Genomic DNA, 15,060 nt, shown 5'->3' on the forward strand with positions numbered 1-15,060 from the left:
AGTCCATCAGCATTTCCAAATTGTTTTGACCTTTTCACTCCCCCCTACACAACAATAACTTAACGATAATTAACAAACAAAAGTCATTTTCCCCAACCCTACCACTCACAAAACAGGAGCTCTAAAAATCTGGTTATATGTAAAAAGGTGAGAGAGAACAGGACATAGTGGAAAAAGGGGGCATGCTTTGGAACTGACAGGACCTAGGTTCAAATCTGCCTTTGACACATGGTGGGTGTGTGACCTTGGGTAAGTCATAGGCCTTCTGGGTGCCCCAGGCAGCTTTCTAAGAGTCTAAATTCCAGCCCAGCGGCTGATCTGCCTCCATCCAGGCTATCCATGTCCACAGAGACTCTGCACCCCCTCGATTCCTTCAGGACTCAGCTTCAGGACCCACAGAAAGCCTTGCCTGATCCTCTCCACATGACAGCTACCTCTTTCCTCAAATAATCACGTTGGTGATTATCTTTTTGTATGTTTATATGTTATATCCCACCCCATCCCACAATGTCAGGAAAGCAGCACAGTGGAAAGTCAAACCCCGACTTTGGAGTCATAGGGCATGGGTTTGAGTCCCACCTTGGATACTACCTTTTTGCCTTGGATAGGTGACTTCAACTCCCTGGGCCTCAGTTTCTTCATCTGGAAAATGAGGCATAAATGACATGTGAGGTCCCTTATAACTATAAGTAATCCCTGAGTGAAGGAACAGTTCTCTATTTTGCCTTGTGTTTCCAGTGCCTTGAATAGTACCTTGTATACAGTCAGTATTTAATAAATGCTTGTTGGATCAGATTGGCTTTGATCACTGGAGGTCATGTCCGTGTTAGAAGCTCCTTATAGCAATGAAATCATGGCTATTGACCCCCTCCCTTGTATGTGTCTCTGCCTGCCTGCCCATCTTTCTTGCCTTCTTTCCTTTTCTCTCTCCCTCCTTCTCTCTCTCCCCATGTCTCTGTCTTTCTCTCTCTCCCTCTATTTGTATGTGCATATACATATATCCATACACATATGCATACACATGTGCACATGCATACACATACATGTATGTATACGTGACCTCAAATGAGATTGTGTTTGCATAACACTTTGCAAATTTAAAAATACTCAAAGAATTTATGTTAATATCATCGGCATAAGATCAGAGAGCTGGGAAGGACCTCAGATCATCTAGTGCAATCTCCTTATTGTACAAAGGAAGAGACTGAGGGTCAGGGAGGGAAGAGGATTACCTAGGGACTCATAGCTCTTAAGTGTTGGAGGTGGGATTCAAACTCGGGTCCTCTAACTCCAGAGACAGTGTTCTTTTACAAATCTTTGCTCTACCAAACCTGCACTGATGCACAGTTAAAAGATGGAGTAACTCTGGAGAAATAATCAAAATACTTTCCCTTTTGTATTCCCATCTCCCTCTTTTTGGTTTGAGGTGGATGGCAGAGGTGGTGATGAGAGCTACATTTGTCTCTCTGGGTCTGTCCCACCTCTGCTCTCTGGGATTTTATGACTAAATAACCGATCCCAGAAATATTTTTTGAATACACTCTGCATGACTCTCCCAGCTCTGGTTTCCAGAATGATTAAAGCAAGAGAATTTGGATTCCTCAGGACCACAAGCACTAAGGATGCAGGTTTCCTCCTGGGGTTGTGTTTGTAACACACCATCATTCCCATCACAAGATGAAGGAGAACCAGGACATTCTGCAATGTGGTCTTTGGCGACAGCAGCTTTGCTGATTTCTTTTTCCTTTTCCCTTACAGGTGTCATCCTGGGAGCTGTATGTGGAGGTCTTCTTCGCTTGGCGTCCCCCATTCACCCCGATGTGGTCATGTTAATAGCATTTCCAGGAGACATCCTCATGAGGATGTTAAAAATGCTCATTCTCCCTTTAATCATCTCCAGCTTAATCACAGGTGAGATGGCTAGGATGTAAATCTGTGAGACACATGGGCCCTTGTCCTGGTCCACCCACTCACCACAAACTGAAGATTTAAATCCAATTCAAATGGAGCAACCAGTCAGTAAATAGTGTTTCTCTTGTATTGACTATCATTGTTGGGGAAACTGAGGTCTGATCTGAGTAGGTGGTGGGCAAGTTATCTCCCCTACCTGGATGGCCATTGCTTCATTTGGGAAATAAAACAATGTCTCCTACCTCCAATTACAGTTAATACAGTAAAAGACCTAGATGGTGCAGTGGACAGAATGCTGGGTCTGGAGTCAGGAAGACCTAAGTTCAAATTCAGCCTCTGACACTAAGTAGCTGTGTGACCTTGGGCAAGTCACTTAACCTCTATCTGCCTCAGTTTCCTCATCTGTAAAATGGGGTAATAATAGCACCTACCTCCAGGAGTGTTGTGAGGATTAAATGAGATAATAATTGTAAAGTGCTTAGCACAGTACCTGGCACATAGTAGGTGCTATATAAATGTTGGCTATTATTATTATTATCTTTCAGGGTTATTGTGAGGATCAAGTGGGATAATATTTGTAAACTATTTTCCAAACCTTACAGCAACACATAAATCCTGACAATTATTATTTAGAGATGGAAGGGACCTCAGATGCCTTTTAGTTCAGCCCCCTCACTTTACAGATGAGGAAACTACAGCTCAGATAGTTGGTGTGACTTGTCCAAAGTCGCACAGGTGAAAGTACCAGGGCCAGGATTTGAACCCAGGTCCATGACTCCCAAGCCAGTATTCTTTCTACCGTACCAAGCTAAAAGCACTATACTCTGAACAGTCGATCCAAATTGCCAATGCGGATGATAAATGAAACAAAGTAGCACAAAATCAAAGGAGAAATCTGAAAGAAAGTCCAAGAAAATCTCAAAAACATGACTATCGGGCCAAATAGAAAGATGCTGTAGTCCTACCAATGTGGAAACATGGCTTATGAGACACAGGGTTGATTTTTCGGTCCCTAGGTCGAGGACTCAATACTTTTTTGTACTGCATTTCACCTTGTTTGATTTAAGCCATTGTTCTAGCATGCCAGAACCTTTTTTGATTCTGTCTCTGTGATCCAAAGCATTCATTTTCCCTCCCAGCCTTGATTTTTCTGCAAATGATGAATGTCCACTCTTTGGGGCTGAATGCCATAGTCAAGGACAGATAACTAGGAGGGATTAGGTCATAGTTTTCCCAGCTCTATTTCTTTCTTCTCTAGGTCTCTCCGGCTTGGATGCTAAAGCCAGTGGCCGCCTGGGGACAAGAGCCATGGTCTACTACATGTCTACCACCATCATTGCTGCTGTTCTAGGAGTCATTTTGGTCTTAGCCATCCACCCAGGGAACCCTAAGCTGAAGAAGCAGCTGGGACCTGGGAAGAAGAATGATGAAGTGTCCAGCTTGGATGCCTTCCTTGACCTTATCCGAAACCTGTTTCCTGAAAACCTTGTCCAAGCATGTTTCCAACAGGTAACTGAACGTCTTCCTTTTTCCCACTTAATTTAACCTTCTTGCAGGTGTAGAGAGGTTATCCTTAGGACTCTGGTAAGGAAAACTAAGGGATGATCTGGGTTGTGATCTCTCTCTCTCTCTCTGTCTTCTCCCTGTCTTTCTGTCTTTGTCTCTCTCTGTTTTTTGATCTGTTTCTTGCTTGTTCTCTGACTGTCTCTGTCTCCCTGTTTCAGTATCTCTTTTTATGACTCTATCTTTTTGTCCCTTTCTCTCTCTTTATCTCTGTTTCTCTTTGTCTCTGTCTGTCTTTCTCTGTCTCTGCCTCTTTGTGTTTCTCCTCCCTCCCTTTTCTCTCCCTTTCACCCCTTCTCCCCTTCTCCCCCTCTCTCTCTCTCTCTCTCTCTCTCTCTCTCTCTCTCTCTCTCTCTCTCTGTCTGTCTCTCTCTCTCTGTCTCTCTCTCTTTCTCTCTCTCTCTCCCTCTGTCTCTCTGGTCTCCCTTCCTCCTTCCCTTTCCCTCCCTCCTTCTCTCTGTCTCTCTGCCTGTCTCTGTCTCTCTCTGCCTGCCTCTGTCTCTCTCTCTGTGTCTCTCTCTGTGTGTCTCTCTGCCTGTCTCTGTCTCTTTCTCTCTGCCTCTTTCCCCTTCCTTCTCTCCTCCCCTCTCTTTCTCCTCTCCTGTACTTTTCTTGACCCACCTGTCACCGCCCTATGGGTTCCTCATTCTCTTCTCCTAAAGGACATGCTGATCCCATGCTCTGTCCCTTCAGTGCCCTTTCAGTGAGAGGCAGAATATCAGAGTGGACAGAATGCTGGACTTGGAGGAAGATCTGAGTTCAAATCTTGCCCCTGACCCTCACTAGCTGTGTGAGCAGAAGCAAGTCACTTTACTTTTCTAACCCTGGATTTCCTTATCTGTAAAATGGAGATAACACCTGAAGTACCTATTTCACAGGGTTACCAGGAGGCTCAAATCACCTAATGTCACCTAATAGTAAAGCACTTCTCAAGCTTTTACGATTACTATGTGTGACCTTCACCTCCCTTGGCTTGAGTTTCCTCATCTGTAAAATGGGACTGCATGCCCTCTGAGGTCCCTCCCAGCTGCAGCTCTATGGTCCTTATTGTTCATTGCTCCCAGAAGCCCTGTCATCTGAGAGTAGAGGTCTTCAAGTGCCCATCACTTTGTTGGTAGCCACAGCATAGAGTGTGTCTGAGGGATACCAGCAAGTCTCCTTCTACCCAAGCAGTTTTATCTTTCTAGGCAAAACCACTCAGAACCAAGCAATTAGTGGGCAGCCATGTGGCTTGGTTAGTAAACCCCAAGTCCTCCTGGCTTGCCAGAGATATTCTTAGATCTTTCCCAGATTATTTGCGCTATGGGATGGTGGCTCCTGGAAGCTGGACAGGGTGGACAGTTGTGGAGGCGGGGGAAGGGGTAGACAAGGACACTTCTAGGTCCTCTTCCTCCTCACCCTAACTCACATCCTAATTCTGGGACATCCTACGGGCGTGAAGGAGACACTCATTACCCACTCTTGGTCAGGTATAAACTCTGACTTGTTTTTTTTTCCAGCGTGGGATGGGGAGGGAGGAGGATGTTTTTGTCTTGACATAAACACTGTCTTGGACCCTGGCCTCCCTTTTGACCAGTGGCCTGTGTTTGCAAAATGGCTGGCTAGTGTGAGACAGAAGACTGTTTCACCGTTCCAAGGGGGCTGACCCTTTGGACCTTCACATCATTAGGACCCTATTCTGACCAGCTGAGCTCAGGCCCCCAGTACTCACTCCCTCTTAAAAAAAAAGGTCTCAAGTCCTGTACTGTCCTGCAGAGAAGGAGTATCTGCAGGTCATGCTTTGCAATTATTGTATTCCTTGGAACTTGAATTAAATCTGACTCCAAGATCTCAGGATGGGTTGGAAAAGTGGGGATAAAGGGACCCATGAAGCAGTATTATTTCAGCAGAGTGCTTCTTCTTGGCACAGCAGTGTGTCTGGAGGGCCACTGAGACAGTGACCCTGAGATGAGACAGGAAATGTAGGACATTGGGTAGGAGACACCATCCAAAGCCAATTCAGTTATAGAAACAAGACTTGTTTTTAGGGCAGTGGAATCTCCCATCTCAAGATGACTTCCAATCCAATCCAATAAACATTTATTAAGCACCTACTGTATGCCAGGCACTGTGCTAAACTCTGGGTTTGTATGTGGTTTCTTGGTTTAGCTTTAAAGATATTCTAATTTCTTTTACTTCTTTTCCCTTTTGTCCCTAATGTCAAGAACTGCCCATACTTGTTGATCATAAATTCCTAAAATGACAGAATTTTCTCAAGAGAGTTCTCTTAAGGGAGTGTTATAATAATGACTTTGAGGTAAGCCCTGTCACTTACTAGTTGACAGCTAGGTGGTGCAGTAGAAAATGCACTGAACCTGTAACTAGGAAGAACTGAGTTCAAATCCACACCCAGACACTTAGTAGGTGCGTGACCCTGGGCAAATCACTTCACTTCTGTATGCCTCAGTTTCCTCAACTGTAAAATGCAGTTAATAACAGTACTTTGACAGTGTTTGGCCCAGTGACTGGCACATAGTAGGCTGCAAATAAATGCTTGTTCCCTCCTCTTCTCTAGTTCTGTGACCTTGGACAAGGCACATGACCTCTACCATCTTCAGTTTCCTCTTTAAAGTGTATGTGGGCAGCTATGTGGTGCAGAGGATAGAGCACTGGGTCTAGAGTAGGAAGACTCATCTTCTTGAGTTCAAATCTGGCCTCAGACACTAGCTGTAGTACCCAGGGAGACCTGGGCAAGTCACTTAACCCTGTTTGCCTCAATTTCCTCATCTATAAAATTAGCTGGAGAAGGAAATGGCAAACCACTCCAGTGTCTTTGCCAAGAAAACCCCAAACTGGGTCATGAAGAGTCAGACGTAACTGAAACGACTCAACAATGACAACTATATATATATATATATATATATATATATATTTGTATAATTATACCTGTAGTATAACAAGACCCTGTCCTACACTAACAGGAGGGTTACTCCAGGAGTGACATGGAGCTGGGCACCACATTTTAGCAAAGGTATTTGGGAGCTGCTCACTGAGAAGCCTGTGAGCAGCGAATCCATTTCCTGCTAAGAAAATGGCAGGTATCTTTCCATCTCACCTTGTCTAGTTTGCAGGAGAAGGAAGAGATCCAAGACTAGCCCTGTTAGCTAACATAACAGTGTGTGTGTAGGTATGTGTATGTCATACGTGTATGTATTGTATGCATATGTGTGTGTGTGTATGTGAAGGGAACAGAAAGATGGTGAACATCTGGTCATGATCTCCACATAATCCAGGAGTTCTTAACCTAGGGTCCACAAACCTGTTTTCTATAAGATTTCGATAATTGTATTTCAGTATAATTGGTTTTCTTTGTAATCCTATGCATTTTTAACATGTAAAATCATTCTTCTGAGGAGGGACCAAAAGGCTCCTTCAGACGGCCACAGGGATCCATGACAGAAAAAACATTAAGAAGTTCTAAGCTAATCCCTCTCCCAGGCTATGATGAGTGGGGAGGGCGGGGGAGTTCCTTAGGTTTCTTTACAAAGCTTGTGAAATGAACCTTACATTGGTTCATAAGTGTTGTTTTCTTTTTCACTCCTTCAGATCCAAACAGTGACCAAGAAAGTGATGGCCACCCCTAAACCCAACGAAGAAGTCAATGCCACCGGCTCCATCCTCTCTCTGCTGAATGACACCAAGACCGAGGTCCCCGAGGAAACCCAGCTGATTATTAAGAAAGGCTTGGAGTTCAAGGATGGGATGAATGTCTTAGGTAGGGAGCCCCTTCCCCCTTATATCACGTGGCTCTTTCTTTGCTTGTCCACCCTACTCAGGGAGATCCTCACTTTGTTAAACTGACTCATTTTTTCATCAAGAAGAGGAAAGGGATATGGTTTGATCTGAAGACCGAGAGATGAGACCGAGGACCAGAATATATCAGACTTAGAGAGAGGAAAACTTTTACTTCCTAGCTGTGGGAATATAGGCAAATCACCATCTGCCTTAAGCCTCAGCTCTCTCATCTACAAAATGGGGAAGAATAATAGTATTTATTATAGTAAATATTTACCTTACAGGGCTCTTATGAGGCTCCTTGTCTTGTATCCCTAATGCCTGGCACATAGTAGGTCCTTCATAAATACTTTTTTTTTTAGGCAATTGGGGTTAAGTGACTTGCCCAGGGTCACACAGCTACTCAGACCAAGTGTTTGGTCTGAGGTCGAATTTGAGCTCAGGTCCTCGACTTCAGGGCCAGTGCTCTATCCACTGCGCCACCTAGCTGCCCCCATAAGTCCTTTTTGATTGATAGGATCATGTGTGTAAAAGGCTTTGTGAACTTTAAAGCACTATATCAATATAAGCTATTCATTTTCCTATTGCTTCTCTCCAGCCATCACTCCTGGTCCAGTATTTGCCTCCGCCACCTCTTTGTACTGTTTATTTTATTCTTTAAGGTTTGCAAAACACTTGACATGTTACCTTATTTGATCTTCACAACAACCTGAAGTACTATTATTAGCCCCATTTTACAAATGAGATCACTGAGGCACAGAGAGGTTGAGACTTGCCCACGGTCACGAAGCCACAAAGTATCTGAGGCAGGATTTGAACTCCCATCTTCCTGACTCCAAGTCTAGTACTCCACCCACACACTAACTGCCTCTAACTTAGAGCCTGGCCCATGGCAGTCACTGAGTTAATCCTTGCTGATTGCTCCTCATTCTCTAGGCCAGTTAGTGTCCTCTCTGCATTCTCCCCCTTTGGCAGGCAGGTTTTGTCCCGTAGTACCGCTATGATTCCCACTGGGTTATTGCGGGTATCAAGTGAAAAGTCATTGTCATTATTGTGTCTTGACGGTACTTGATGGTTTTGATAGGATGATGGTGCCTAGGGTTGCCTAGAAGGGTGTGGGTAGTTAAAAAGGATGGGAGAGGAGGAAGGGGATGATAAAAGGGATGAGGAAAGATAGGAGAGGGACAGAAAAACCAATCTCCCCCCTTACTTACATCATTATTTCTCCTGATACCAGCCCAGCCCTTATGTTCATATCTCCCATCTTTGGGAACCACTGCTTAGATATCCCTCTGATTAGGGCCCATCTGGAGATTGGTGCATGGGAACTCCAGCTGCCAACATCTTTCCCAAAACAAAATCTTGTGTTTGTTGAAAGGATTCATTCTGTTAGGTGAGAGATCAGCCTTCAGCTTCATAGTCTGTTACTTCCTAGCTATGTCACTGTGGGCACATTACTTAAATCTCTTTGAGCCTCAGTTTCCTCATCTGTAAAATGGGATGAGGCTATTAGGAAAGTAAGTTAGAAAACTTAGTGTCATAGAAATAGGACCTGAAGAAGCAAGCACCTACCATGAGCCAGGCACTGTGTGGAGTGCTTTAAAAATATGGTTTCGTTTGATCGTGACAACGACTTACCCGTTTTATTGTTGAGGAAACTGAGGCAAACAGGGAGGGGTGTAGTAACATAGGGGTTTGGATAGGACCTAAAAGTTCATCTAATCCATCTTCCTCATTTGACAAATTAGGGCAAATGAGGCGTGGAAAAGAATTGTCTGCGGTCACAGTTAACCATAGAAAGCTTGGATCTGAACCTAGGTTGTTTGGCTCCAAATCCACCCAATAAGTAATAGTGACCACAAAGAGAAGCATGCAGGAGGGGAGGAGGAATTTTTCCTCCATTGCTAAGGATGTTTGTCCAGCAACGTCCTGTGTCCCCACAACCAAAAAGCTGTTCTGCTCCCCAGCTTGGGTCTCCACGATCCTCTCAGGCCATTCTCTGTGGAGCCAGGACTCCCCTACTTTGTGAAATGCTACACCATTTGCAGGAGTAACCCAAACAGTTTCCTACACAGCCCAGAGGAGATGCAGCTTTGTGAAGAATGGGGTCAAGCCTTGGGCATGAATCACCCAGGAGGTTTCCAGAGATGTCTTCCAATGCTGCGGATTCTGGGAAGCCACCTAACCTTGAGCCCTTGGGGGGGGAGGGGGACTGCTGAGTTCCAACCCAAGTTCATTCACACAGGACTTGGCCCTCTGGTCAGATCTGGAGATGAATTGCTCAAATCGGTCAGGCCCCCATACAGGGGAATTCGGTTGATTATGCGATGTTTACAGAGGGAAATGAAAAGTCTTGGATTGTTTTCCAAGGGCAGTGTAAAACTTTGGAAAAACCACAGGCAGCCTCCTGAGAGACTTCCCATTTAGAAATCCCAGCAGAAAGCCCGGTTCTTTCCTAGTCCCTCTCTCTGGAGGGCTGCCACTGTGTTTTCTTCTTTTCTTTTCTTTCTTTCTTCTTCTTCTTCTTCTTCTTCTTCTTTTTTTTTTTTTTTTTTGTTTGGCCTGGGAAAGGCCCTAGGGTAAGACCTCACAACAAAGAAAGGCAGAGCCCTCATTCTAAAGCACTCTTTTTAGCTTAAACCACTTCTCTGTGGGCTGGCCACCAGAAAAAGATCCCACAAATCATCTCTGAGAACTGAGATTCCTACCATTCCTGAGGTGGGAATCTTTGGCCTTTGATTACACTTCCCCCCAGGGTGTTGAAGAAGACTTCTGCTGGTATTTCCAACATGAAAAAACCAAAAATTTATCCCACAGCATTTCTTCCAGAGATATTACAGATTCCCATGGTTGAGAGAGACCTCACAGGCCAACCCATACTCACCGAAGGATTCCCTCTAGGATTATACATTTAGAACTTAAAGTCATCTGGTCCAACCTGCCCTTTTAACTGATGAGGAAAATGAGGCCTGGAGCATATAAGTGGCTTACTCAAGGGCACATTGCTCATAAGTGGAAGAGCCAAGATTTGGATCCGAGCCCCCTTTTTACTGTACAATTACTTTATAACATAACCAACAAGCGAGTGTCTAAACATTGCTCACAGACCTCTATTACCTCCTGAAGCAGCCCATTCCACTTTTTTCCCTTATGTGAAGCTTATACTTTCTTCTTTGCAATTTCTATCCATTACTCCTCCTCCTCTCTGGGGTCCAGCAAAAAACACGTCACATCCCTCTTTCACATTGCATCCCTTTGAATGCTTGGTGATAGCAATCATGTACCCTTAAGTGAGGGGCTCTTAACCTGAGGGAACGGATTGTACAGGGTCTGTGAACCTGGATTGGGGAAAAAGTAACATCTTTACTTTCACTAACCATTCAGGAATTTCACATTTCTTTCCAAGGTCCATAGGCTTCACTAGACTATCAGTGGGGTTCATGACACCGAAAAGGTTAGGAACGCCTTCCCTAGGCCTTCTACTCTCTAGGCTTAATATCATTTGTTCCTGCAATCGCTACTCATGTATGGGAATGATTTTGAGGCCTTCACTATCCTGTTTTTTTCTGTATACTCTACAGTTTATTCACGATCTAAAATGTGGCTCTCAGAGCTGCACCCGGTCCTTTGGCTGGGATCTCTCCAGACCAGAGGACAGCAGGCTTGGACACGGTGCCTCTCTTGATACAGCCTGAAATCGTCTGGGGCTGGTGCTTCCTAACCGTACATCTGGATACATCCATTTTGAAGTCTGTTTGATGGAAAGTTTCCAGATCTGTCCTGGATCCAATTTTCACAAAGCCTAGGGCTTTCCTAGGCCAATCACTTTTTCCTTGGAGGCACTCAATTGGCTCTACTGCCAGTGTATCCAAAAAGAATTGCTAACGACCAAGTGGGTACCATTAGCAAATAAAAGCATCAGGTTATGTTTGTGTCCTAAGAACTCTGTCTCCTAGACTTTATGAGAAATCTCTTAACCTCCACCAATGTTAAAAGATGCTAAGGCAACTGGGATTGTTTTCTATGTGTGATATGATGGAAGTGGTGATGGTGGTAGGAGAAAGAAGGGGGCAGGGTTAGTGGCAGAGAACTTATATTAGAGAAATAATGTTAATCCAAGTTTGCTGGGAGCAAAAATTGTTGTGTTTATATAAACCCCAAACAACCAGTTAAACAATGAAAAATGGAATCAAACCAGTTATTTTCTTATTTAGACTCAAAGAAAGGAAAACAAAGGAAGAAAGGAGAAGAAAAGAAACCATTTGTTTAAATCTACACAAACTGATTTGTTATGTGTAGACCAAGGGCAGTCTTGGGTCCTTCAGCAATATTTGATTAATTTCACAATGAGGCTTGTGCCAATTTCAAAAGAATGAAAATGGATCTCATTGTTTTAAGAATTCCACATCAGATTTTGAGACAGTGGGAGACACCCTAGGATGTCCTTACAAGAAGTTAAAGAAAAACATGGTATTGGTGTAGGGTTTCAATAATGCAGCTTATAGAAGCATTCTCCTGGATCTGAAGCTGGAAGAGCCAAGTCTAAAGTCATCTCTACACTTTCTTCCCTGCATAGCTCTGGACGAGTTGCTTTGCCTCCCTGGCCTCAGTTTCCTCCTCTGTAAAATGAAGGACTGGACTAAATGGCTTTTGAGGTCTTTTCCAGCTCTGGAGCTGTGCTCCTGTCTTCCCATGAGCTTTCTGGACCTTGGTTCTTCGTGTGTAAAATGAAAGGGTGGACCTTAAGTGATCTCTAAGGTCCCCTTGGGCTCCCCACCAATGATGTCGTAAGACTTCATTGAGAACATCTGCTGGCTGTCCCCCACTGCCTCCCATACTGCAATGAGAGTTCTAACACCTGCCATCTAACCCCCAAGTCCCAACAAGCCTTTCCCTGATTAATCCATGATTATATGGATTTCTATTACAAGTGATTTCATAGGCAAGAGGAGAGGAAAAGGGGTTAGCTAACCTTCAGATTGGAATGAAAATAAATTCAGCTGCTTAATGATTTTAACAGTCTCTTACATCACAATCTTGCTCATATGGAAAATGTTTAGGAGGGGTATAGTTATCCAGGGAGAAGGCATTTCCATTGTAAATATAATGCATTTTATTTTCAATGATTAATTATTAGGCTTATAGGTCTAGGTGGTACAGTAGATAAGAGTTCTGGGCCTGGAGTCAGAAAGTCTTATCTTCCTAAGTTCAAATCTGGTCTCAGATACTTACTATTTGTATGAAATGGGGCAAGTCACTTCACCCCGTTTACCTCAGTTTCCTCACCTGTAAAATGAGCTCAAGAGAGAAATGGCAAACTACTCTAGTATCTTTGCCAAGAAAACCCCAAATGGGGTCACATAGAATTGGACATGAGGGAAACAACTTAACAACAACAGACTCATAAGCTATTATTCACTGAACAACATGATGCAAGAAAAAGAAAGGTGGATTTGGAGGCAGAGGACCTAGGTTCAAATCCCTCTCATTTATCAACTGTGTGACTCTGGGAGAGTCACTCTCTTCATGCCTCAGTTTTCATTCATCTATAAAGTGAGGTTAGACTTTATAGCCTCTAATCTCCCTTCTGCCTCTAAATCTATGGTTCTAAGATCTTGCCACATTTGGGGTCTTGGATAATTCAGTTCAACAAATATATGTTGAGTACCTGCTGTGTGCCAGTCACTGTGTTGAATGATGAGGATACATGTGCAAGAATGAGGGTATTCTTGTCCTCAGGGAGCTGACATTCTACTGGGGAGGTAGCAGTGGGAAGGGACAACACATATACAGAATAGGAAATATAAATCAGATTCAAAGTAATCATTTTGAGAGGGGAAAAGAAGATAAACAACCAGGGGAAAGATCAGAAAAGCCTTGTGCAGAAACGGCCTCTGAGCTGTGTTTCAAAGGCCTCCAGGGATTCTAAATGGCAGAGTTGAGAAGGAAATGAATGCATTCCAGACAGACATGGGAGCCAGCTGGTAGAAAGGCATGGTGATGAGAGGTGGAGCTTTGACTTTCAAGCAAAATCAGCATTTGTTAAGCATTTACTATGTACCAGGTGCTATGCTAGGCACTGAGGCTGCAAATATAAGCAAAAAGAAAGGCAGTTCCTGCCCTCAAGGAGCTTACCTTGGAAGAAGACAACACACAAAAAAGACCTGAAAAGTAAGAGATCAGAGGTTGGAGGTGAGATGATGATACCCGTGCAGGAGTATGGTGTTGAAGTCCAGAAAGTCACAAACATGGAAGCATGGACAGACTGGACTCCTTCCCAAAATGGAGGCCCTGGGAGGAATTCACCAATGGGAGAACATGGTAAAATATGCCAGGGTAAAAAGGCCCTAGATGTTAAAGGAGTTTCCAGGGTTAGAATACAGCTAAGGAAGAGTGTTGAAGTCCACAAAGTCAGGAGCGTATATACAAATATTCAGAGAATAGCTCGCAAGTCACTTTGGCTGGAGTGGAGAGAGTGGGAAGGAAAGGGACATAAAATCAACCTGGACAAGTCACTGAAACTCTCTGGTCTTCAGTTACCTTGTTTTTAATATGTGAGTTTGAAACTAAATCACCTCTAAAGTCCCTTACACATAAGAGTGTTTAACAAGAGACTATGGGACAGGGAGAGGAGAGGAAATATTTGCACACACACATATGTATGTGTATGTCTATGTGCATACTTAAATTTTATATGTGTGTGTATGTATGTATATATGTATACATGACGTACTTTTAGTTTAATTTACATCATCAACACTTTTTCCATCACTTTCTTCAGTCTAGACAAAATAATACATCAAGTCATGACTTGTAGAATTTGCCAATTTCTGAAATGTGAATGCTCTCACTGAAAAATTTAACATCCAGCTCTTTTGATCTGATTGGAGTTGGTTTCAGCACATCCCTGCTTATAGCTTGAAGTTTATGAGTCTATCATCTGAAATGCCAATAAAAAGGGCAAAACATCTTCTTTATCTTATGTCCTTTAATGTGATGTGATTCATCCAACAGGTCTGATAGGTTTCTTCATCGCTTTTGGCATTGCCATGGGGAAGATGGGAGAACAGGCCAAGCTGATGGTTGATTTTTTCAATATCCTGAATGAAATTGTCATGAAATTAGTGACCATGATCATGTGGTAAGTGGGACTTGTTTATACCTGGTTCTTCCAAAAATATGAGGATTGATTCACTTATAGATTGTAATGGGAGAATCTGAAAAGCAAAAGAGAGCTTAGAGGTCATAGACTGATCTCTCATCCAATGCAAGAATACTCTTTATGATATCCCCGACAAACAGCCATATACCTTACAGTTAAATATGTCAAGAGTACAGCAATTTTGTTTGATGTAAAATTGGCCAAAAGTTCCAGCCCCACCAGCACTGCATGGGTCTTCTCAGTTTTATTACTGAATTGATTTATGTGATAGCCAAGGATACTATGACAGAGCCTGCTGGCTGTATAGTTTAAAAGCCCCAGGGGCCATCTTTAACTCTTTGGGAATACAAATCCCAGCCAACCACACCTAGTCAGCTAATTATAAAAGTCCTTTGTCATTTTGAAGTCTATGTTTTGAACTAATTTTCTCTTTCTGTAGATCTTAGTCCCTCAGTTTGAGCAATTTGAATTATGATCCAAAATTCCTTTTAACTCCAATTATATCCATGAATCACCGGTCAGTCCTTCTTCAAATCATCCTAGGGGATCTGCTTAATAATACCACAAAGGACTGAGTAGGGTTGGGGTGAAGTGACCTTTTCAATCCTGATCCCACATAAAGCCCCTCATTGCCAGACAAATCAACTTGG

At 43.4% G+C, this 15,060-nt stretch overlaps 1 protein-coding gene across 1 annotated transcript in view; it reads left to right on the forward strand.

Moving 5' to 3' along the window:
- SLC1A2 (solute carrier family 1 member 2) overlaps positions 1-15,060 on the forward strand; it is a 146,909-nt gene that overhangs the window by 89,576 nt on the left and 42,273 nt on the right. The window contains exons 3-6 of the mRNA XM_027837820.1: positions 1,759-1,911; positions 3,170-3,420; positions 7,060-7,228; positions 14,263-14,389. Coding sequence (XP_027693621.1) covers positions 1,759-1,911; positions 3,170-3,420; positions 7,060-7,228; positions 14,263-14,389 — 700 coding nt within the window. The remainder of the gene's footprint in view (positions 1-1,758; positions 1,912-3,169; positions 3,421-7,059; positions 7,229-14,262; positions 14,390-15,060) is intronic.

Source organism: Vombatus ursinus, unplaced genomic scaffold (assembly GCF_900497805.2).
Source record: "Vombatus ursinus unplaced genomic scaffold, bare-nosed wombat genome assembly UNPS02014822.1, whole genome shotgun sequence".
Taxonomy (NCBI): domain Eukaryota; kingdom Metazoa; phylum Chordata; class Mammalia; order Diprotodontia; family Vombatidae; genus Vombatus; species Vombatus ursinus.